This window comes from Catharus ustulatus, chromosome 5 (assembly GCF_009819885.2).
Source record: "Catharus ustulatus isolate bCatUst1 chromosome 5, bCatUst1.pri.v2, whole genome shotgun sequence".
In the NCBI taxonomy this organism is placed as follows: domain Eukaryota; kingdom Metazoa; phylum Chordata; class Aves; order Passeriformes; family Turdidae; genus Catharus; species Catharus ustulatus.
In genome coordinates this window covers 16,618,239-16,643,480 of record NC_046225.1, presented here as the reverse complement: position 1 = coordinate 16,643,480, position 25,242 = coordinate 16,618,239, and the positions used below count along the sequence as shown (strand labels likewise).

The window sequence follows — 25,242 nt, the reverse complement described above, 5'->3', positions numbered from 1 at the left end:
TGGTAAAAAATCTTTTCAGCAAATATGAGTTATCTGGTGAAGTTGAGCAGCAGAGATACTAAATAAACTTTAACAAAAAGGTAGTGAGAATTAATGACAAAGTATTTCAACTAAAACGTTAAACTGTTAAATAACTTAGCCTATACATAAGTAATATATATATATAATTTGAAAGGTATTTAATTACCTTTTTGTTCCACTTCTATTGTAGAGAGAGAGGTAAAGAGAGAAAGGAGAAAAGAGAATAGATTAATGGTACTGTATTGGCCAGGTACTTTTCTTTACCTCTTTCATAAGAAAAGGAAGATTTATTAATTTACTTTGGTATGTGAACATTTATATATAAATATATATAAACCTTTCCTCTGATATATACACTGGATAATATGCAGTCAAGCTGAACAAAATACAGATAAATTTTAACTTTAGAAAAATCTGGCAGAAGGAAAAAAAAAGCCCAACACCTGGGACATAAAGAGCCCCCTGGACTCTACCTTGTCAGCAGCAACCTTGGACTAGTTTCATAGAGCAAAATGAAATACCCATTAAGTGAAATATGACTGATACAGCTTTATGTATAGAACAGAAATTCCAGGGAGAAACTTTATATAATATACATCTTCATATATTTTGCCAAAATCCTGTAAAACAGAGATCCCTACCTAAAACAGGAGAATATTAACTTGTGATGTGAAAAGAAAACTTTGGAGAGTCAAATGAAGCATGTCCGTGGATGTTCGTAGAGTCCTGTCCTTTGTCTTGGAGAAACACACTTTAGTAAGAGTTGGAAAAAAAACACTGGAAACATTGTAGCACTTATAAATAAGATCCCAAAGATTCACAGTATTAATGAGACAAAAATATATGAGCACTATATTAAAGGCCCAACCCCAGAACTTGCTGGATATTTTAATGTGAATTACTCACCATGCATCATAATGCTGCTGAAGAGACTGCATCCCTTTGGACAAAGTCCCTTTCAGGTGGAATAAATAAATGAAGCACACTTATTAATCCCTAAATACTCAGTACTAGTTTCTATACCTAACAACCTCCTGCAGGAAGGTTTTGGGGTTCTCCTCCAAAAGCCTCCTGCAGTTGTGGCACAGGCCCTGACTTCTTCCAGCATGGTGGGGACCCAACAGCATCTGCCCAGCCCTGGTTTGCTGCTTCCATGGGTCCTCTACCCTGAAGGTGTATGAAAAGAGAAGCCCCATGAAACATCAGAGGGAGAAATGGGAACTTGCCAGCAAGCCAGGATGGCTGTGACAGCTGAGAGATCTCTGTTTGGAGAAGCGAGACAGGAATGCAAAGGTGTGCATGCATTTTGCTGCCCAGAGTTCACTCCAGCCTTTTCCAGACTGAGATACTTGCCAAGTGTCCTCTGGTGCTGGCATTGCAAAACTCTTTGCATTCAAAAGTCTTGTTCATTTGGATGGGGAATTGCAGGCTTGGAGGAAGAACAGTTTCAGGGTTGGGCTGCAAATGCTCTGGCTAGACATGTGGATCTACACATCCCTGTCCAGAGAGACATACAGCTGGAGCCAGCTGCAGCTCCCATAAGGAGTGTTTCCAAACTCCAACAGCCTTTTTACCTGGGCTTTGATTCAGGCGCCTTTCTACCTCATAACAGACTAAGGTTAAAGGCAAATGTTTTCAACATGTGGCTGTCAGGGCTCTAGGGACCAGAGACAATGTGTTTGAGTGCAATCTGGTTTTGCAAGGGAAGGAGCCAGCAAGATTAAAAGGCTCCAGACTCAGCAATCGGAGAAACCCACACATCACTTGTTCTCCCCATCCTGGGCTGTGGCTGGTCACAGTTAAGTAAGGTACTCAGAAAAGCATTAAATGTCCCTGGCAAAAGCAAGAAGGCAACATGACAGATCCCCAAATGTATGGCTTCACACTGATTCCCCTGGCTGATGGTATGCAGTACCTCTGGCAGCATAGAATGTAGTAATTTACATTTCCAAATGCACAAAAGGTTTTGCAATGCATTCAAACAACAGCATGATATTGTAAAGCAGGGAGAGAAAAGCTTCTAGAGGAGATAATATATTTGTGACCAGCTGAGCTGTGTGACCTGAAGTGTTGATTACCCTTATCCTGAATAGCTCACATGTGTTATTAACACTCACTGCCATATCCAGCTCTCTTATAATTCCAAACACGGAGGTGTTTTGGTGACCTTCTGAACGGTGCTTCCATTGTATGTACCACAAATACCTATTTTCCCTCTGCTAATTTAAGACTTAATGCTTTTGAATTTAAATAATTACTCTGCTTACATTGGGGCGCCATATTCTTCAGACAGGTTCCATGAGAAACTTGGATTTAGCTCATTGAACAATATTAAAAGAAAGGGTCTAATCAGCCTGATTGCCCCTTCAGTTACACAATATACCACAGCAAAATTGTCTTCAAAAAGTAGTGCTAGATTTTTTTTTTAATTTTGCCCAGTTACAGACAATTTTTCATCCCTCTAATGCCTGTGCCAGTCTACAGAATTTAAGTACTGATGACAGCACAGCATGCCCCTTACTTTCCTACACAGATCTAAGGGAAAAAAAAAAAAAAAATTCATACACAGCTTTTACTCTTATAGTGAGGTCTTCCATTCCTTCTGTCACTGCATAGGTGGAGAAAAAGAGTGTTTCACCTTGATTCCCTGCAGTGGTTGCCAGTGCCATTGACTTCAACAGTGCCAGAGGCCCAAAGGAAATCAAGGAACACTTGCTATGTCTGAGAGGAGTTACTAACAAGACTTTCCACATACACTGTTTTTCTCTGATTCTTCAGATTGGAAGGAAAACTGAGAACAATGTGCAATCCTGAGCCACTACAGCCTGTCCCCAAGCAGACTCCTGCCACCCGATCAGAGAAATCACACAAAAGCATTAATTAAATGTTCTTAGTGTTGCTGTGTCGAGGCTCTGAAAACACACTCTGGCACAATTAACACTTGAACAACATTAACTGCTCATTTTCTTACCACCACACTGAATTGCACTCAACTATTTAAGGCACAAGCACACAGTGGCAGAGCCATATAGAGAGCTGTCTCTCTGGCCCTGCTTCAAACCCACACAACAGCAGCATAAAACTCCTGGGGAAAAAAATGTGAGTAGGGGAATGTTAAAAGGCAATAGCAAAAGTTGTGCAAAAATCTGTGCCCTATACATTGCCAGTTGGTTTTTTTTTTTTTCATTCCTCAAGATGTTTAATAGTGGAATAAGTGACATCTTCTCCATGCTCCTGTCCTTCACAGATCTGATTGATTTAATATACTCAGACTAATAATTAGTACACTAAGTGCTAAACACATAGTTAATGACAAAACAGGAGGACTAAAAAACCCAGGTTTTTGAGGCTGACCTTAGCAGCACAAGCTGCAGCCTCTCAGCCATGCTGACAGTGCTTTTCCCACAAGATGTGGTTGCTGCATCTCGTACCCACAACCAACTTGACCATATGCATAGGCAGTGAAGCTGGAAAGCAATTTACGTGTTTCTCCCTAACACACAGCCTCGTCTGTGGATCCTAGGTTGAACAGGGATACGTTTGAGAAGCTGCAAATCTACCAAGGCACCCCAAAGCATGCCCATGTAGAGCCTGCTCGCAGGTGAAGGTGCTCTTGTTTGAAGGCATGGTTGAGTCCTGGAATTTCAGTAAAAAAAACAAGAGACACATTCAAAATTCAGGGTGGCAGCAGCAGATCTGAAATAAATATGCCAAAATCCAGGGAATGAAAATCACAGAATCACAAAATGGTTTTGGTTGGAAGGGATCTTCAAGATCACCCAATTCCAACCATCCAGCAATGGGCAGACACATTCTGCTATGCCAGGTTGCTCAAAGTCTCATTAAAATATGAAAATACTTTTTAAAAAACATTAATTTGCATTTCAAACCCACTCAACCCGCCATATATGGTTTACCAGAAGAAAAGCTAAGAGAGCTGGTTCGGCATTTATATGACATGTTCTGGCAACCTGAAGTTCAACACGCTGCAGAAGTACCAATCTCTGCTTTTTCTTCTCCCCACACATAATTAAAGTGACAGAAGAGACCACACAGCCAAGTTCAGTGCTCACTCTGTGCAGCACAGACACAAAACAAAGTACATGGCACCATTTCTCTCATCCACCCACTCCTTCTAGGAAAGCCTGGGGTCCCATTGCAGTACAGGTGGGCAGTCACCAGACCCCAAATGCCTCAATAATGGGAACACAGCCACATCCACTGCAGCAAGCTGTAGCCAGCAGAAAGCCAGATGATATTTTGCCTCTAGGTGAAAGAAACCAAACAGCAATACAATGGTCTTTGGGTTCACTCCCTCCATTGCAACCATCCTCTCTACAGAAGTGACCAGCCTTTGTCCCCAGCCTCCACACCAAGCTCTCCCCACGTCACAAATAAACTCCAGTCCTGTCAGTCCCAGTGAAACACTCATTTTCTAAGATTTTAATGTAAAAAGTTTGAACTTGCCACAGGGGAAAACCTCTTGAATCTTGGCTCAGGTGCAAGCACAAGGAGTGGAAGAATCAGGTTTTCTGAGATTATTTTACAAATACATACTACTGTTGCTATTTTTCCATTTTTTTGTCGCCAAGTCTTCCTTTACTTTGATTTTTCTTTTTTTCTGCAACATGACGGGTTTTCTAGAACACATTTAAATGGAGAACAGACCCCATTAACATTACCAGAATTTTCAGTCAAAGAGCAACCTGACACTTGAATGTAAAGCACTCAGACTTTCATTCTCCAGCCAGAGGAATGAAGAAATTATTCTGATCAAGTATATCACCATGAATTATCTTTCCTGTGGCTGACAATTACTCTTATGAAAGAACATTCAACCTCAAGCCTCTCCAATGGAGCTCTCCACCCGACAAAAATTATCCTACAAGGTAAGCTGTAAAGTGTGTTTAGGTTTAAACTATTACAGTGGTGGGAGTAACTTAATTGGTAACATTATTTTAAGGTCTCAGTAAACAGAGTACTTCCTTCTTCTTGGCTGTATATAACTATGTGTGCACATCAGACTCTCTCCTATAATGCTGGGAAAAAAAAATCTGGATTTATTGCACAAGACCCATGCTTTCTTTTCACAGCAAATGAAGAGTTAATCCTTTATTTAATAAAAGGGAGGAATAATCTCACTTAACTTCCAGATTACATTTTTCATGTACTATCCAAGCACCAGTAAACAAAGGTGCTCTACAAGTATTTTGCGCTACAATGGCTTCATGTAACACATTCCCAAAATTACCACCTCCTAATTAATTCTGCTGTAAAGTACAAAGACTGGAAACATCAATAATCTATGCTTTCATGAACAACAACCTAAATTAGATCCTTAAATATGGTATCTATAGATCTGCAGAAATCAAAGCTGTCGTTTCTTATAAGTGGATTTTTTTTCCTCCTTAGATTTCCATTCATCTGATAAATTTGTGAAACCTTTCAAACTATTAATTTGGGCTTCCTTAAAATGTCAGTGCTTTCAGTCTGCTTTTTAATACATAATAACTAAATTTAATAGATGTTCACTAAAATAAAACTAAGGATTATTAATGTTAAAACACCTGTCATTGTAACTTAAAGTCATCAGGACCCAGGAAACCACTAATATACATTAAGTCTTGTCCACTAGAGGTTTCTGTGAGATGAAACAAGTTATGGCTTCCTACAAAATTGCCTTGTGTATTATAGATCAAACTTCAGGCTATTTTGGGAGAAAGCCATCATTTTGTTAAGACATTCATATAACATATGACAGGCATCAGAGGCCCAAGCTCTCACATGGACTCTCCCACAAAACCCAAGTAATAACAAATGCTTTTCCATGGCACTGTCCCCTTGAGGCAAATTTTCTAGGAGCTTAAATGTTATTACCTCATTTCCTAATTTTAGGTACTAAAGCACAAAAAAAAAAAAAAAAAAAAGCCTTTAAATATTTTGTAAAGGGAGAATCAAAAATCTATCCTGCAGAAAGCAAATGAAACTCGAGGATTCTGAGTTTAGGGATTAAACAGATCCATGCTGTGTGCCTGGCCCTGCAAGAGAAGCAAACAGTGAGCTGGTTCTCAACGGTTTTGCAAACATTTGGATTTCCTGAAATTCTGTGAATAATTTCTATTCTTTTTTTGCCTCTTTCCTCTCATTATTATTCCAGGTGGCAGTCACAGTGACTGGCTTCTCTGGAGAAGCAGACATTTAATCAGCTTCAGCAGATACTGAATGTGATTGTGCTGCACTTCTAAATGTATTATTCCAAGAGATAAATATTTTTTTTCTCCAGTAAAGATAATTCACTTAAGATATAATGAGTCCTGAAATATACTGCAGTGGAAAGAAAAGAAGCAGCAGGATTGTTATATTCAAAATTCATCTTCAGAAGAAATACCTGATTTTTTAATGTGTATAAATCTCTTTTGTAGATGAGATTTTATGTTTAGAGCACCATTTCAAAGATAAAGTGACCTGAAAAACAAATTCATCCCTGAATTTGGGAAACAAAAAGTTGTTCATGCGATTCCAAGTGCTCGTCAGAACACTGGCCACCACTCACTACCCTCACAAATAGAAAAGTTGCTCTCAACTTGTTGTGCACCAGAATTTCCCTTTAAAATTCGCCAATTAAAAAAACCCCAGCAAGATGAGTGAGCATAAGAAAGGGGATGGGGAGCGGGGGAAGGACTGTACCAGTACTGTGCAAAATTCAATTAAGGCTACAGGTCATTCAGCCAAACTTTCCCTGGCAGTTGGCCTCATATTGTATCCAGCACAACAGCAGATGAGTGAGCTGCCATTAAATTATAGCAGAATCAGCCACCTGGACATCATTCTCCCATAACAACCAAAAGAAAAAAAAAGTGAAGTGAAAGCACAGCTCCAGAAAGGGAGGTAAGCACTGCAGGGCTGACCCTCTGCACCACTTGTTTTGTGGCTGGCTCCTGCTGGCAATGAAGAGCCTGATGCTGAGCACCCATCAGCTTCACAGACCTGCAGTGAAGGACAAACAAGATGTGGAGATCAAGTCTCCCTAACACAGGTATGAATTAAACCAAGCTTCTTCATAAAATGGGAGAAAGGCATTACTGTGCATCTGTGCATTACTTACAGCTCCAAGCCTAAACAATTTAAGTGAAGGGAAAAAAAAAAAAAAAGCAGCAGAGCTTTTCCCCAGAACATTCATTTAATAGTGCCCTTCTGAAAAGGGTCTGGGGTCAAACTGAGTACCTACCAAGATGCTGCTCCCCTCCATCAAGAAAGGCTTCTGTGCACACAGAGGTGAACTCACAGCAGGGTTTGATGCTCCAGGGCTGCTAAGTGTGGTTTTTGAGGAACATACATTTAATTCCCAGTGCTGCCAGCTCAGCCCAGGAGTGTTCAGAGATAGGGTATGGAGAGACAAACTGACAGAATGGTTAAAGACCCACAACAAAACAGCTGTTTGGGAAACAACCTTCTCTGGTAGAAACAAATCCCAGAGAGCTCCTGTAATCAAGTCTGAGTCTAGGTCTGACTCCCTTTGCTCGTTCAGCCATTTTGACTGGGTCAGATAAACAGACCTGCATAACCACCCCACTTGTTCCTCCTTTTGGAATTTCATATGCACGGGAATATCTAGGCATAGCTAGGCAAATATAGCTAACTAGAAATAATTATTATTTGCATGAGTTTTTAAAATATATTCTTTGCCTCCTTACCTGACTAAAATGAAAGAAATCTTGAAGTCTCTGAAAGATTTGTCCTCATCCAGGAAAGAGCAAAATCTGGGATGTCAAAAGCCTGACAGAACCGAGGCAAACATTAGATGTCTTGCCTCAAGCAATAGGTGGGAAAGGAAAAATATCTTAGGTGGGGGAGCACTGAGTTTAAGCTCCGTGTCTTTCAGTCCGATCTCTCTCCAAAGAGGAATAAACTGTTTGTCACTCTGCCAGCTATGAGACTAGCTATAAAATAATAGATTCCACAGGCCCAAATGAGGCTAATCATGATTGCCAAGGCATGTCTGAGCTGTGAGAAGTGAGTGAAATCTGATGCTCTTCAGAGAAAACATTTATTGAAAAGCTCTTTGCTCTGCAATAAGCCTTGGCAGTTCTCTCATGTCTTGGAGTATCTACCATATTTCTCGTTTGATTGCAAGGCATATTGCTGACAGCAGCTGCTATGGCTGAGTTTCCTTTAATAACGCTTTGGTAGGTAAAACACCGCTTCTTTTCAGCTATTGAGAGAACGGTCAGGAAGGATTTTGTATCAATTGCCTCTGTCAATAGTACTTATTCTTAAGTGTCTCCAACTGGATGCTGTAGTAAAATGCCCATCAAAATCAGAAAAGGATTTCCACAAAGACAAACAAAGTGACACGTTTATTTTCTCCTCTATGAATTGGTGAAACACCCACAAAGTAACTGGAGAGGTGGGATTTTACTGCAACCACTTTGGTGAGAAAGTGAAGAGCAAGAATTGGAGATGTTAAAACTTAAGACTGGTCCTTTGGAACAGATCTTACAATCTGGTGTAAATTTTAGCAACATCTGTTATTTAAAAAAAAAGATGAAAAAAGGAAGCAAGGCGTGCCTTTTAGCATTTTTAGGCTAAAGTAATTAACACCAGTGTGCTGTATGTGTGTGTGTGTGCGCACATATGTGCACATACGCAGAGGAGTGGCTTCCAACTTTTTAAGATTTAAATAATTAACCCAAGCATGTGTCACACGCACATAGGCTCACATGTGCAATGCAAAGACACTGGCACAGCTCACACTTCGAGGCACATTCCTAAAACACTCTATAAGAAATGATTATGACACATCTCATCTACAGACTGCTAAAGCAAGAATTGCAGGAAACTGCTTGGGAGCCTTCACTTCATCTTCTGTTTTGCTTCAGCTCTCTGTACTCAGAGTCAACCAAGCCTCAGCTGAGAGGCAGATGTTTCAGAGGAGATCATGTGCTGATGAATTGTGAAAGGCTCCTGTGCCTTTCCCCCAGCTCATGCTCCAGATGTGCAGGGGGATGGGAGGGATTGTGTGCACGCCTTTGCAGTGTGACACAGATGGGCATGGCCACCTCCTTGAGAGGCAGGGAGCAGGAGATAACACTGAATGCCAGGGTGTCCCCCCTAACACAGAACTAAGAAGGATGACATTATATTTTATGCTTATTTTTAATGAATAAAGTACTGACATAAACCAGGAACGTAGCTGGAATGAACTGCCACTTTAAAGGAATACATCTGAGACCTTTAACTTCCACAGGTATATTCAGTGAAGTAAAAATATTATTCTGCTTGGGAGAACCACAAATTACAGCAATAAAATATATGCAGTGAATATGTAGAAATTTTGTACTATTTGCAATGAACTGAATATTAGGCACTGCCAAGACCTATCATTTCACAAAAAAAAGAGACTACTTTATTTCTAATTTAAAGCGTAAGAATTTATGAAGGTTGAGGGAAGTCTTTTGTGTGCTTTTGCAACAGCTTAACTTCTAATGTATTATATATTCAAAAATTAGGATCCTTGAGGCCCTTGCACATTATTTACTGTGCACATTATTGGAGCGGTCAACGTGTGGTGCCCTCTTTATTTCATAGCCATTGCAGCTATTTCCCCATGGCATCAATGGATACAATAAAAGTAAAAGTAATCTTGCAAAATGAAAAAAAAAAAAGAAGTGACAATGAAATACACTCATTTTGGTATGAGATAATTCAATAAATCTGTCTACTTTGCTAAGGTTTAGTCTTTATGTAAAACAACACTTACTTATCTTGCTAGATTCAGAATACGAAAAGAATTAAGGGAGAGGTTCAGTTTTCAGTCCAGCTTTTAGTAATTTGAAAATAGGAAACAGCATTAAAAGAGATCCTTGAGAGCTCTCGGGGACAGAGCCAGATGCCAAGGCTTTGCCTGCTGCACATAAACATGCCCTTTCTCTCTTGCAATCTCTTTTGGATAATTTAAATGACGCAAAACCTCAAAAATCAAATTATCACATTGCCAGAGGTTCCCAGAGGGGCATCAATGGGGCCATGCTGATATGGTGACGCAGAGGACTTGGCCTTTTCCTTTCACTGCAGCCTGTTCTCTTCTGCATTCAGGAGGACTCATCTAACAGATCTGATGGGATTGTGCCATGGCACGAACCCACAAACAGCACAAGCACAGCTTACAGCATCTCCTGGGAGAGGAGATTCAGCTTCCCACCAAATCCCTAAATAATTATGGGCGTGGGAGGAAAGGGCTTTTAAGAAGAGTTGGACCATACAGACATACAATCAGAAAGGCTGGTGAAAAGGGGCTAAAATTTGAAGTGAAACAGCTTAAGCAGCATCACCATTAAGACCAGTATGGAAAACACAACCTAGAGGGTATCTGTCGACACCTGTCTCAATTATCAGCCACCACTGCTTTTTCCATGTTCACCTCCCAGACAGAGGACACACCATGACAATAATGCATGTGTTCCTGGCAGCAACAGCACATCACAGACTCACACCACACTCAGGCACAACCCAACAGAGGTTTAATCAACTGTGTGGCCTCAGCAGGCTTGTGAAAGCCTGGGATGTTGTGCATCTCCCTGACATCCTGAGGGCAAGAGCAGAGCCCTGGGTGAGGAGCTCTGGGTAGCCTATCCCATTGCCAGGAGCTCACGTGCAATCTTTCACAAACGCGTATTTCTATAAAAATTTAAACAACTTTCAGTGCATTACTATGTTCTCTTTGAGCTAATGCACAAAATAGGAGAAATAAGAAGAAAGTCCCCATGATGGCTTTACCTGGATTTTCTGAGGTAGAAGACCTCATCTTTAGCTCCACAGATGTTAGTCTAAATTGGCAGAAGACCAACCCATTTTTTAAAAAAGAGCTCTGATTTAAAGAAGCAGGTACTCAAATAGCAGTTTCACAAAAATTGTGGCCCATATCTTGGCTCAACACTGATGTTTGTGATAACAGCAGACTGCATATGTGACCTGAGACACAGAGACAGAAGTGTATGTGTTACTTTGTTTGAGAGACTGCCCTTCTCTGAAAGCTACAGGGGGAGTTGCTGGGAGCTCATGGCAGCTGGTGCTGTCTCTTCTGGTGCCACACACTGAAACAGAGAAAAGAAGAAAGATGGATGGGACAGCTCTGGTGCTGCATGTGTTTTCAAGCCATGGGGAACCTTCTGGGCAAGGCTACAGCACTGTTCTTGTCGTGGCCAACAGGCAAGAAATGCAAGCAAAGCAGGAAGCTTTGCTGGCCCCTGGATCTTTTAGTGGACCTGCCAGTTTGAAAAATACATCTTTAACTGATGGCTTCTGGACTCCCTGTTCAATGCAAAGAGTAGTTACACACCTTCTCCCTTTAAACCATGCTCAAGCAAGTGTAGTTTCCACTTTACACATAAGGAAGTCAACACAAAGCCAATACCCTGAAACTCTGACAGAGCAAGGAGCAATGCCCTGGGACAGCTGGACAGAAGTTTAATTCACTGCCCAGCTTACAGCAATTCTTAGTTCACAAACTCTCTAGGAATATTATCACTCAAGTTTCCAGGATGACAAAAGGGGAGAAACCAGGGATTTTACCAGTTTGCTCATAGTCATGCAATGAAGCCAGAGTAAAACTGGACCAGGTGCTTGTGGCACAACTTGTAGTGAATTAAGCAAAGAGAAACTCTGTTTGACATATGCACAGCTGTGTGTGAACACAAGGACAGGAGAAATATGTTCAATGAAAAACTAAGATGACAAGTCTGGTACATCAGAGCTCTTCAGAGATCTGCATGTCCCACAATAAACCTCCATTTGCTAAACATGTCTTTTCTTCCTGACGCACAAGTGGATCCAGAAGAAAACATCCACAATAAGAACAGCAAGAGCACATTAAAATCCCTTTCTGTTCTCTATTCTGGGGGGGAGGACAGGGGTGGTGGTAAGAAAACTAAGTGTAAATTACAAAAAAAGAACAAACAAAAATACAAACAAAAACCCCAAACCATAAAACACTACCTAAATAGGTGTTTTAAAATCATTCACTATTTCCATCCAAAGCCACATGCCCTTTTGGATCAGAACTGTAAATCTGTCTCAGAAAACTTATCTCACTGCTTACAATTCTGGTCATCTCTGAATGCATCACAACCAAATATAGAGGGAAAATAACAGCCAAAAGGAACAGGCCTCATTTTCCTAAAGAAAAGCATGAAACAATCACTTCATTACTTACTCATTTACAGGAAAAAAAAATATGCTAATTTAAAAACTTTATACATATTCTCAACTTGTCATGTTGATTCCCTTATGCAAAGGCCTTGTGAAATAAAAAGCATTTTGTTCATACTTGCCTAAAGTTAGAAAACTAATGAAAAGACTAGATGCAATGTAAAAAAATTTCTAAAACATTGGGGAAGAAAGCTGGCTTTTTCATGGAGATACCTTGTGTTTCATTCCTCTTAATCCTATTTAAAAAAAAAAACCAAAAAAAAAAAGCAACACAGATGTTGCCAAACTGCTTATGTGAATGTTCCTGTTTTGCATGCTGGGATTCATAATTTAGTCAAAATTGTGGATCAACAAGCCACTGATATTTCCACTGTGGGTGATACTGCCACAATGACAAAGATATCAGATGAGGAAAATGTCCTGTTATTTTTGATGGTACTTATCCTGTAGCAATATCCCAGGGCCAGAGCAGAAATAGGCAGTAGTCTACTACTAAGTGAGAAAAGACTGTTCTCTCAATAGCTTGCAAGCTAAACAAACAACATAGTCAAGGCTAATTAAAGATTGATTAATATTTCCATTTGGGAACAGTGGCAGGAAAATACTACCTACTGTGTCCAAGGAAGCTGTGGCAGAGCTGGGAAATGGCCCCAAAACTGGTTTCCTGTGCTTTAACTGCAGTCCAAAATCAAGTGTGAAAACCTGCAAGCACAAGGAGCAAGCACGGATGTTTCCTCAAGGGATGATCACTGCAAATGCAGCTGTCAGCCTCCTTCCAGTGTGCTGTGGCAAGGTCACCTTGCCCAGGTCTTTGTAAGGATGGCTGGCAGAATACAGCATGGTGGCCTCCCTTTAGACAGACAGTAAAATGGTATAAGAAAGATTTTTTACTTTCCCTCTAGTCCCACAGGTTCCATGTTGTGAACTCCTGTGGATCACATTTGCTCAGGAGAGAGGATGCAGGCTTTGAACACTGATGTCTTGTCCATGAACTCTCAGCTATCTTCCCAGCCGTGCCTGACTGCCATCAGCAGTCTGCTGAAGAATGTCTGGTCACAGGGACATCTGCTCTAAGGAACTGAGGTTTGTTACTTTACAGCATTGCTTTCAGGTGTTGGCTTGCAAACTGGCCGAGCCCTTCCTGGTGACAGGCTCCCCATGGGTCTGACTCTACACCTGAATTAATAAGCAGTAGGAGGAAGAAAAGCGTGTAGGAATCGCTCCCCTGAGCCTCTCAGAGGAAGCAACATCAAAAGCTATTTCTCTTCCTCTGAGAGCTGTGCCTGGCCTCAGCCTTTCCAGGGTTAAACTGCCACAGCAGGCTGCTCTTTGGAAAGCCATCTTTTTAAAGCTGGTGCACAACACAGCTGCTCCTCTTTTACACAAGTCAGGTCCCAAGAGGAACGTCTAGAGCACAGACCATGGCCTAAGAGCCCCTGGCCTTCTGGTCACACTTCAGCCCCCCATGATGCTGGCAAGGGCTCAGAAGCTGCTCACCACAGCACCCTGTGGTCAGGGCAGCTGTCTGTGCATGAACCTGCTGGTGCTGCCCATCCCACGAGCAGGGACAGCCAAGGAGGTGACAGCTTCATCTCCACAGCATTGTCACCACCAGTGAACCATTATCAATGAAGTCTGAGGCAGCTGGGGATGGGAACAGGGATGCTGCTTGATGGGCACCAAATACAGAGAAACAGCAGGGGGTTGGAGGCACAGCCCCCCTACAAATGGTCCACGGCTGTCACCATCCTCTGCTTCTCTGGCAAGGGAGCACCAGGGCATTTGGTGTTCTTACTGATGATCTTTCTCCCCCATTTCTGATGTCTGCACAGCAGAAGGCTGTTAAGTTGCAAGGTAAAACAAAACTGGAAGTGGATTTGCATGTACACACTTGCTGTAGAGTTACACGACTGGTGGATGCCATACTGGGAAAGGAAACATGCCTCATACCCAGCACCAGAGCTGCACCAGCTCACAGTGGCTCTGAATAAAGGCCTTAATGTTTCCTTTCCTAGAAATGCCTGCAGAGGCCAAGGATCTCAAAGATGCCACCTTTAAAAACACACAGACCAGAACCACAAGAAAGTGGAAAACACAACAGCAAGAGCCAGAGTTCAGGATCACTGAGAGACCACATTGGGGTGGCACTCACTGTGGGGAAGAGCAAAATGAGATGTTTAGGTACTTAAGAAAAATAAATGCCAAGATAGACAGGCACCAGTGGGGCACAGCCAGTTAGGCTCTTTGTCATGTTCTCAGCTTTCCCTGACCACGACTGCAAGGGTAGCCTAATGCAGTGAGGCATGTGACATGCACACAATGGCTTCAGAGTCACAAGACCCATCCACTCTGAATTTTCCTACTTACAACAGCAGGAATCTACCCATTAGATTATACAAAGTCATGTAGTGTAAGCATGCTGTGGGGACTGAGATAAAAATAAACATCAAACTGCCTGCCCATCCTCCTTGCTGTCCCCCCTTCTCCCCAGAGACAGGGAGATGCAGTTCTCCCAGGAAAGGGTTAAGCAGCTCTGCAAAGCCCATCTTGGCTGTCGCCTGTCTGTACTTGGTGTGCAGAGAGGACTCCAGCTCTCAGCAGTGCAGTCCTTGGGGAGGAGCCCCAGGAGTGGCTCAGCACGCCAGTTTTTGTTGCTTTCTTTGTTAATAAATCTAAAGGGGACTTGGGCTTTATGTGCAACACGGGCTGACAGAGCAGGTCAGGGAGAGCTCCTGCTCACCGAGTCGATAGTGGGAAATGGCACTGCCGCACACAATATCATCTCGCCTGGGACCCGAGCGTGGAGAATGCTCAGCTTGTTGACTGTAATCACAATTTCTGCTTTGTTTTCCAACCTTTAGCCACAAACCAGCTATGTTTCACAAAAGGAAAAAATGAGATGGAAAAGAGAGGCCGTCAGGTTAGGGCATAACTGAGCCTCCTCTTGGACCATCAGCATTCATCCAGGTCACACCCAGTCAACACAGAGCTTGCAATCATAACCTCCTCTGGAAATTACAGCTTTGCTTCCCTGTTAAAATGTTTTATCCAGCAATGATTTTGCAGCTCCATGAAGCATTCCTGATTAGATTTTCAACACTGTTACACATGAGGTCTCTTGCACAGAACACTATCCACACAGAAAATGTGAGGATCGCCATTCAGCAGTTTTCACTGCATATTTCAAAGGAAAATGGAAAGGGGAAAATTGTATTTATATAGCAAAAATAATTTTGAAGTGCTTGGAAACTCTTTTTTTTAAAATTTTTTTTCTTCCATAAGTGCATTTAAGAAAACACATGTACAAATGAAACTTTTTAAGAGTAAAAAGTATCTCCTAGCACCACATGCACTCAGGAACTATAAGCAAAAATTAAAATAATGTATAGCACCATCATAGGGTATTGCCCTGCAGTTTTAGGGCAAACAAAGAAGGAACAGGAAGCTTTCCACAAGCCCAAGATTAGAATCGGAGATGGGAAAGATGCAAAACAAAAATTAGTTCATGTCAGGGAAGGTCCTCTACTGGACATTTTAAAGAGAGCAGGAGAAGATAGATGGAAAAGAGATATATCATGACCAAACTAACCTAAACAGAAATAATGTGGAGTCTATTTATTAGCTTTTCTAAAAGTAATATCCAGCAGATAGAGGAATGTAGAGTGAGATCTCATATCCCGCTAATAAAAATGCAGTTTGGAGCACCAACATCACACTGTAAAGCCAAGACAATGTTTCCTTCCAAAATCCAACACAAGGGAGTCAGGTCATCAGCAAGAGGAAAACAGGACTGCTGAACAACCCTGCAGGTCTTGCCCTCCTCTGCCCAGTGTTGCCTTATACTGCAACACTCCCAAAGTGAAACATCTGCATGTAGCTGGTCAGTGTGACCTGCAGAATCATGGAGAGCTTGCCTTTCCTTACAATGATAGATGGCAAGTTACAACATCCCTTCAAGTATTCATCAGTATCAACGAGTTCCATTTATTGCAGGGAGGATTAGGATCAAGGATTACCTTTCCTGGATAAAAAGAGAAAGTGTGTTAAAATATTCTAAATAATTACAACTGAACCCTAAACTGAAGATTTTTTTTTTTTTTTTAATAGTCTATTAGCTCCCTTGCAAGGCTTACATGCCAAGCTTGCTATTTTTCTCACTCATCTTTTTGCAATTAGGCAGTTGCCTGAGCAGCCAGGAAAAGTGCAGGCAGTAGGCAATGTCCACTGCAAAACACCTCTAGCAGGATAAGCATCAAACACGGTTGCATTAATCAACTCCTGCAGACTAAGCCTTGCAGAGACATGACCACGTTTTTAAAAACATTTAACTCCTTCTGTGTGCCTCCCAGCACCAAACATTCCCAGCTTTTAGATCAATTGCATGTTGCAGGGACACACAACAGAGTATGTGCATTTCCAGCAATCCCTTGGTATCAATTTTTAAGTCCAGTCAGTTGGGGTCTGGCAGACATGATTTTGGAAAATCTCTGCCTTTAGGTACTGGGCTGCTAAGAAAACGTCATCTCTGAGCAGTCTGACTGGGTATCTCCCTGAGAAACTACATCAAATTTTGTTTGGATTTAAGCTAAAAGTATGGATACTAGCAGTGCTGAAATTCTGTTTCCTGCTCCATCCCTACTTTAAAAACCTGCCCAAATGGCCCAATGGGAGCATCCACAGGTCCAAAATTCAGGCCTTTCTCAATTAGAAAGATGAGTGAGTGAAGTCAGAGGTTTCTCTGTGTGATGTCCACAGCATCACCCAGTTTGCAATGCTTCTTTAGAGCTGCCGCACATCACCACAGAACTGTCTCCACTGCAGCCCTGGGTGAAGAGAGACATCAGGCTGCTGCAACATTCTGATTAATTCATGAAAGAATTTATGGGGTTTTTTTTTCAAATAAAGTATGTTTTAGAGCAAGAGATATTTGCATTTTTCATTTCTTTAAATGGAACTAACAAGGCACACACATAATAAAACCTAAAATCAAAGGGAAAAAAATAACAAACGCTGAAACATTCATTTTCTCTTAGGCACCTTCGAGTCAACATTATTGTAGCATGTTGTCTTTGGAGCTTTAATGCCTACACTTTCATAGACCAAACCCAATCACTGCTATTTTGCTTGAAAGAAAACCTGCAGGCTGTGAAAAGAAGGCTCTAATTGACTTATTTTGTTTTATGAAAAAACTATGTCCCCAAATTCTTTATGCAGTAAATTGAATTTTCAAACTGATGTTTATCATATGTGCAATTGTTTCCACAAATGAATTTTTTAAACAATTATACTGGACAGACCACTCAAGCAGAGAGCTTGCCTGATGTTTTTAAAATTAATGGTTGCAGTAAAAATGTCAGCCTTGAGGAGGAAGTAACAATTTTGTCTTCTCCAGCTAATCACATAGGTTTCAGAATTGTGTTAGGACATTCATTTATGGCCAGCGTTAATCAGCAATCATATAGTTGTAGGTCAGAGCAATTATGTACATTTAGAAGCAAGTCCATCAATTCTGCACATGATTTTTCTTTGTTAGAAAGTTAGTTATGCAGTGAATATATACTGTTGGTCTCCAATAAAAGCATATTTCTCCATATTTTTAGATCCATTACACATACACACAATTCATTCTGGGAATGTCTGAAATTCAGTGTGGTGGGCTGTATTTAGAAACAGAAGCTGTTCTCAGTTTGATGCTTTCTTACTGATCATTAACTACCACACAGCTGGCAATGAAACCAAGCCCCCAGTTGTCTTTTAAATGCAATAAACACATAACTGGGTCAAATTATTTCTGTGAATCATCTTCAGCCACTTTTGCATCATCTAGTTTAACATGCATTTGTAGAAGAGCTGATACTACCACTCTCTTCTCATTCAATACCAGAAAATTTAATTGGCTACCTATTTGACTTCAGGAAAACACTGACATAAACCAGACAAACTCTCACCTCTTGACCCTATTGATTGACCAAAGACAAACACACCACTGGCAGCACCAAAAAAAACCAACAACAACAAAAAACAAACCCAAAAAAAACCCCCAAAAAACATGTGAGCACTAAGTTAGGCTAATTCTGCATTACCGAGAGGGGTCACATTTTGGGACTCTCTACTGGTGTGATGAGAAAAAAAAAAGCATGAAATTAAATTTAACTAAGTAAGTGAATAAATGAAAAACTAAATAAATTTCAAGATTGACTGATTAACAGTAAATCCAACATAATGCTCTACAAGCCAATATCCTCCTGCATGTTCCAGGAAAGCCTCTGCTCCTGAAAGGTGAGGTCGCCTGCAAAGAACAGCATTTAGGTTTAGGAGGCTGAAGCTTGTAAAGCTACAGTCACAGCTGTGCAGGTCAATTTATGATAGAGTAAGCAGGAATGCAAGAAATGAAGTGGAAAGAATAAAAGGGGAGATGAGAGGTGAATTTTCAATAAAACCTCCCTGAATTCAGGCAGAGGGAAAGGAAAGTGATAAATAATCTTTCTGGAAATGGCACTCATCTTGACACTACTTAATGGTATCCATACACTTGCAGTAAGGGCGAGGGCAGTGATCCTTATCTCCGTGGGAGATATTCTGCTAATGGGCCATCCACTGAAACCAGGCAGGGCATTGTTCTTTATCTTTTCACAACCCATCCTTCCTCCAGCCAGTCATTTTCTGCTAATGGCCATTGAGTCCCACTGTGGGACTGATAAAATTACTGCATCCCAGTGGAAGTTGCTCCAGCCAGGGGGAAGAGCCCAACATTTCTTCAAGATAAAACAGAGGTTTTGGGACACTAAGATTAGCCCCTTTTTCCACTGGACTCCAGAGGAAAACCGGAATTCTCCACATCACCACTGGACCTCCGGAGGGAAACTGCACCTTCTGCAGGAGCACTGCTCCAACTGAATCACATCTGCCACTGCAGGAGGATACAGCCACCATTTAATGGGACTGCTACCAACACCCTGCCTGATGGGGTGTCAGGTTGTACTCTGACTTTGTCAGGGTTTGGAGTTTGTTTCTTTGCAGTACTGTATTTCTATTTTAATTTCCCTAGTAAAGAGCTGTTATTCCTAATTCCCATATCTTTGCCTGAGAGCTGCTTGATTTCAAAATTATAATAATTTGGAGGGAGGGGGTTTGCATTCTCCATTTCAAAGAGAAGTTCCTGCCTTTCTCAGCAGACACCTGTCCTGCAAACTAAAACAGCAACTTTTCATTCTTTGTCCATATATAAGCCGCACCTGATTATAAGCCACACTTCCAGGTTCAGACCAGAATTTTAGTCAAAATGGTGCGGTTTATAATCGTGAAACTACTGTAATTTCTATGGACTGTGATATCATGAGAAAGACTGTAAACCTTGAGTACCTGGAGCTCCTTCCCACGCATCCTGAGTTCCAATGAGACTGTCATCTTGCTCAGATTTATGCAGCCCACAAACTGCATGGCAAAAAGATCCAACGCCACATTAAATGCAGTAACTCAACGCTGGGTCAAAAGGATCACAAGGAGGGTGATCACAAGTTGGAGCAAAGAAGGAGAAGAGTGCATCTCTTGTGCATCTTCAAGCAGCACAATTTGGGTAGCAGGGGATGCCACTGAGGGAGCATCAGTACCTAAGTCTGCCTTTTCTTATCCTGAGTTTTAGAGCGAAAAAAAAAAAAATCCTTTAAGCCACCACACTCCCACATAGGATCTGTAAGGCATCAAATTCTACTTACAGGAAAAATGAAAAAAAAAGGCTTTTAGACTGGAAACTTTTTACATACAGGTCTGGGCACAATACAAGGAGTTTGTCCTACTATCAGCAAAGAACACTGCAGAATTCCTCTAGTTTAGTCTGATAAAAGTGACATAAAGTTGATTTCTTTCCATTAAAACAAATATCAAGAGTACTGCTTAAAAAAAATAAAAAACCCCACAACTTCTTGGTTAACTTCAGAGCTTTGTTTTGATTTATTTATTTTCTTTGCCTGAAGAGAGGGCTGTGCAAATGCTGCACTGTTAAGGGAAAGAAGTTCAAACTTTACATAAGGGCTTTTTGCCCAGTGTCTCTTGGCATGCTTCCTTGAGTTTGAGATTGCTTTGTATGGTGAAGTATTACAGAATAAGATAACACTGTGTTATCAAGGCACTAAGGAAGGGCTTTGCACTAAAGAAATTGAGCCAAAATTCCTTTTCAAGGAGAGCAGAGAGCGCATTTGAATAAGCACTAAATTCAGCAGGGGAATAACTAATATGATTGGTTTTAAAGACACAGAAATGAGTATTTTGCTGTGTTATGAATGTTAAGCGAGAATTTTAAAACACCAGAGGAAGAAAATGCATGCTTTCTACCCGCAGCTTCAGCCAAGATGCTGTAGCAATTTTATAAATCAGAAAATAAACAAATTATTGTTATTCCATTTTTGAATGGCTACTATCACAAAATACCTTTGGCTCATTTGTTCTGGCAATTCATCTAGATGTATTCTGCATCATAAACAGCAAATGTTTTTGTAGCAAATTTTGTAAGAGCAATGAAGATTTTTAAATGGAGTTTTCTCCACCAAATTAGGCACCAATCCTGCAGGTGCTTACACAGTTTATTTGTTTCCAGATAAGGCGGGTACATAGAATTTTATATCTACAGCAAAAACAGGCACAATCTTAAGGGAATATAGTTTCCAAGACTTCTTGGTCTAGTTTCTGAGGACTGCTACAGTTCATCTGGATTGCTCTTGAAGAGCTGGGCTTTTAGCCCCAAAAATCTTTCACCTGCTATATTTATGGAAATTATTTCAGTTTTTAAAAGAATGCAATGCAACAAATGGGGACTGAAGGAAAACCTGAAGGAATACACAGTATTTTCAGCAAAGCCAGGTATCTGACAGAGCACTCATCAACATCATCATGATATACTTTGATCTCAGATTACAGTCAGTTTCTTGCAGCAACATTGCACAAACTTCTTGAAACTTCAAGTTTTGCAAAAATTCCCAAGGACCCTTGGGAAAGGTTGATCGATAGCTGTGCTGCAAACACAAATTTCACCCTTGCCCAGACAGGTGCAGCTCCCAGCAAGCTGAGAAAGAGCAGGATCCTTTTACACCGGACTTGATGTTTGCACACAGTTTTCCATCATGCAATATTTCATGGTCTTCACTTTCTGGTTATTAAAATAGGATGTTATCCAACAAGTAGAGGGGAAGACAAGGTCACGGATTTGGTTCCCATCTCAGAAGTGGCAGCTAAAGCTGCTGAGTAGCATGTGTTTCTTGTTTGAAACATATCACTTATTCTTAAAAACAATAATATATACCATCTGTTGGAGTCATTCATAATTGATAAGATTTGGGCTGTGTTTGACTGCAAAAACCCATTTCAACATGAGTGTAGATGTTCAGATGAAGAAGTGTTGCAAAGCAATTTGTTTGAGCTTTCTTACCACATATTACACCAACAATGTCCAACTGTCTCCGGGCACTCACACGGGCTCTGGAAATCCCATTTATCATTTCACTGGGAAGCATCAGCATCTTCCCGTGGCAAAAATGGTTTATTTTCAGGCGGAATGACCATCTAGAGTCCAACTGTTCAACCACTTCAGGGCTGACCAAAAACCAAAGCATAATATTAAAGGCATTGTATAAATGCTTCCCAAAGATTGACTAGCTTGGGGTATCAAACACCCCTCCAGGAAGCCTCCTCCAGTTCTGGACCATCTCAGTAAAGAAATGCTTCCTAATTTTAATACTAAGCTTCCTCAGGCACAGTTTGAACCATTCCAATATGTCCTATTGCTAGATCCCAAGGAGTAGAGTTCAGTACCTCCCTCTAACACATCCTTTCCTCAGGAATCTGAGGGGAGAACAACGAGGCTGTTTCTTGAATTCTTTTTCTACAAACTTGACAAATCCAAAGTTCTCAGCTGCTCCTCACAGGATGTCTTCCATCCCCTTCACTGTTTTTGCTTGCATCCTCCCTCGGATGCATTACAGCACCTTAACATCCTTTTTATATGGTGGGGTCCAGAACTGCACACAGGACCCAAGGTGGAGGCTGCATCAACGTTTACTACAGCAGGACAATCACCCTTTTTGTTTGATTATGCTGTGTTTGATGCACCCAGGATGGGGATTGCCCTCTGGGCTGCCAGGGCACTCTCTGCTGGCTCACACTGAGCTGCTGTCAACCATCATCCCCAGATCCCCTTCTGCAGGGCTGCCACTCCCCCCACAACCAGGTGAAGAATCCAGCAATTGTTATTGTTACATTTTGTCCCATTAATCATTGTCTGATTGCTCCCTCTGCAATGCCTCTCATCTCTCAAGAGAATTAAAAGTAACTCCTAGTCTGGGATTCTCAGCAAACTTGCTAATAGTGCATTCACATCCTGTATCCAGATCTTTGATCCACTAGGCAAATGACTTTGTCATAGAAGAATACCAAATTATTTAAACAGGGATCTGCCTATGTGAACCCAAACTTACTGTGCCTGACAACTGGATTATTCTTTAAGTGCCTGTCAATAGTACCCCACTATGATCTTCAGAATTTTTCCAGGAACTGAGGTTAGAATAACAGTCCTTCTTATGAATGGGAATAACATTGGCTACCTTCAAGTCAGCAGGGACCTCCCCAGACTCCAAAGATATTTGGTGGATGATCAAGAGGGGTCTTGCATAACATCTGCTAGTTCCATCAGTACTGTGGGATGAATTCCACCAGGGACCGTAGACTTGTCAACATTCAGCTGATGCAGCTGGTCCCTTACAATTTCAAGAAAGTCCCTGCTGCCACACATTTATGGGCCTCCAACTGAAAGGACCAGGCAGCCCAAGGCCTATCAGGATTATTAAAGACTTAGGAAACAAAAAACAAATAACAATGAATGCCTCCACTTTTTCTTTATCTCTGTTAGAGGGGTGATCACCTTCACAAGTATCACTCCCAGTGTTTTCTTTAGACCTCTTCTTGCTACTAAAATACTTCTTAAAAAGCTTTGTGTTATTTGCCCCAACACTGCCCAGTTTCAACTCTGAGATTTGGCCTTTCCTGTTGTCTCCCTGCATAACAATATCCTTTTTACCAAGGCAAAATGTGAATGATTGTTTTTGTGTGCTCTAGAACTGGTTTGAGACTTTGTTAGCCACTTAATTTCATTTCTGAGACAAGAAGGCAGAATGGACCAGTCCTCTTTGAGAAATAAATGCTTTTCCTTTTTTTGGCAATCTCTCCATATTATCATCACTGCACCACAAAATTCTTCCAAATGGGAAGGCTCAGACTCATGCTGTTTAATAAGCAAGGCAGCACTGATTTAAATACTGTCCAATTTCATTCTCTGCATCCGAATTCCTTCCAACTCAACAAGAAAACTCCCAAGTGTTACAGTGGGCTCTCATCAAAAGCATGTGCTGAAAGACAACTACTATACCTCTATTAAGACTGGTTAAAAAAAAAATCAGAAAAAAAAGTCCAAAACTTAAGATATTATTTTAACTTAAACGTGACAATTGAATCAGGTCATATTTTTCATGGATTCTATTAGGAACACTGACTTTCTGTTTTCAAAGTACCAGCCACAGAATGTAGATTTGTCACTTTATGGTAATTACTAATATCCTCCCCCAGCAGAGTCATCTGGAACATATTTAATTATTGACTTCATTGGAAATGTACATGGCACATGCTCACTCTTCTGAGTAAGTCTTTAAATGGACAAAGGCCTATTTGTTCCTTCTCTGAAACCCCCAGCCTGAGCACATAAAGGACCCCCCAAATTAGGCTTCTGTTAGCTGCATACACCATATATGAGATGCAAACACACAAGCTGACATCCATCAAACCTTGAAGCACGTGCCTGGCTGGGAGTGCCCCCGTGGTGCCAATGGGAAAGGCCTGAGTGAAACCAGGGGTACAACCGAGCCTTGTGCAAACATCCACGGGGTGAGTTCATCCCTGCTGTACAGCTTGTGCCTCTCATGCCCTGCTCTGCATCCCAGCTGGCCCAGCCTGTGTGACAGGACCATCTTCTCCCTGCTATGTTTGAGTAGCTGCTGCCTCCATACCTTCAGCTCTGTACTCGTTACTGACTGAAAGAGTCTCCTGCTCCAGGCACTGCCAAACCTGCAGTGTAAATACCCAAAGCAGCAGCAGGATACAAATGCGATTATATCGAAGCAGGACTAATTTCAGCCTGTGATAAGGAAAAGACCACCAGTAGAGATACAGTGTAATTTCATACCAAAGAGAGTCACTAGCCACTCCATTCTGCTCTCCCACACGAGGCTAGACTATGAAACCTCATTTATCTTACAATTTCAATGTTTTGAGCCACGTCTTGCTAATAAAAAAATATCTCCAACACCATCTCTACATTGTTTCCTGATTTTTCTTCTCCTTAAAGTCAAATATTCAAACTCAAGTCTGCATTTACTCCATGGACTTGACATTCCTTCCAGCCCTTCAGTTTTGCTGCAGAAACCATCTTTTAGGGCTGCATTCAGGATAGCACTTAAATGCACAATTTGCTGCTTTAAATAGTAACATAGGTGGAATGACGCCAGAGTGTTTCCTATACAGACATTAAAGGTAGATTTCCAGGGAAGCTCAGCTTTCATTAGGGCACCTAAATATAATAGACTCATTTTCAAAATCCCAAGAGCACAATAGTTCCTGTTCTGTTTAGTAGAACCATTATTTTGCAGATCTGAACATCTGAAGTTTTGGAAGCTTTCAGGTACGTGAGTGTGCATCTGTGTGGTCCTGCAAGCCATTGTAAGAGATGAAATGGAAAAATGTGAGATTATTAATTTTTAAAGAAAGGCAAAAAAAAAAAAAAAAAAAAAAAAAGGACAAGGCCCCGACGCTGCCTCTCCTGGGATAAAAAGAAAGGACTCAGCTGGATTACATTGTGACATGCCAGCCCCAGCCCCTGCTGCACCAGCATGTGCACTCCAGCAAAGGACAAGACAATAGTTTCACTCACAGACACTGTTCAACACACACAAGAGAGAAGGGAGAATAAAAAAAACA

General features: G+C 41.2%; 1 protein-coding gene across 19 annotated transcripts in view; it reads right to left on the bottom strand.

Annotated features, from left to right (window-relative positions):
• ADGRL3 (adhesion G protein-coupled receptor L3) overlaps positions 1 to 25,242 on the bottom strand; it is a 489,413-nt gene that overhangs the window by 173,746 nt on the left and 290,425 nt on the right. For 16 of the 19 annotated variants that reach the window (XM_033059584.1, XM_033059589.1, XM_033059570.1 and 13 more), the window contains one exon: positions 188 to 202. The exons of the other annotated variants lie outside the window; for them this stretch is intronic. In XM_033059584.1, the coding sequence (XP_032915475.1) occupies positions 188 to 202 (15 nt within the window). The remainder of the gene's footprint in view (positions 1 to 187; positions 203 to 25,242) is intronic. 19 annotated transcript variants of the gene reach the window in all.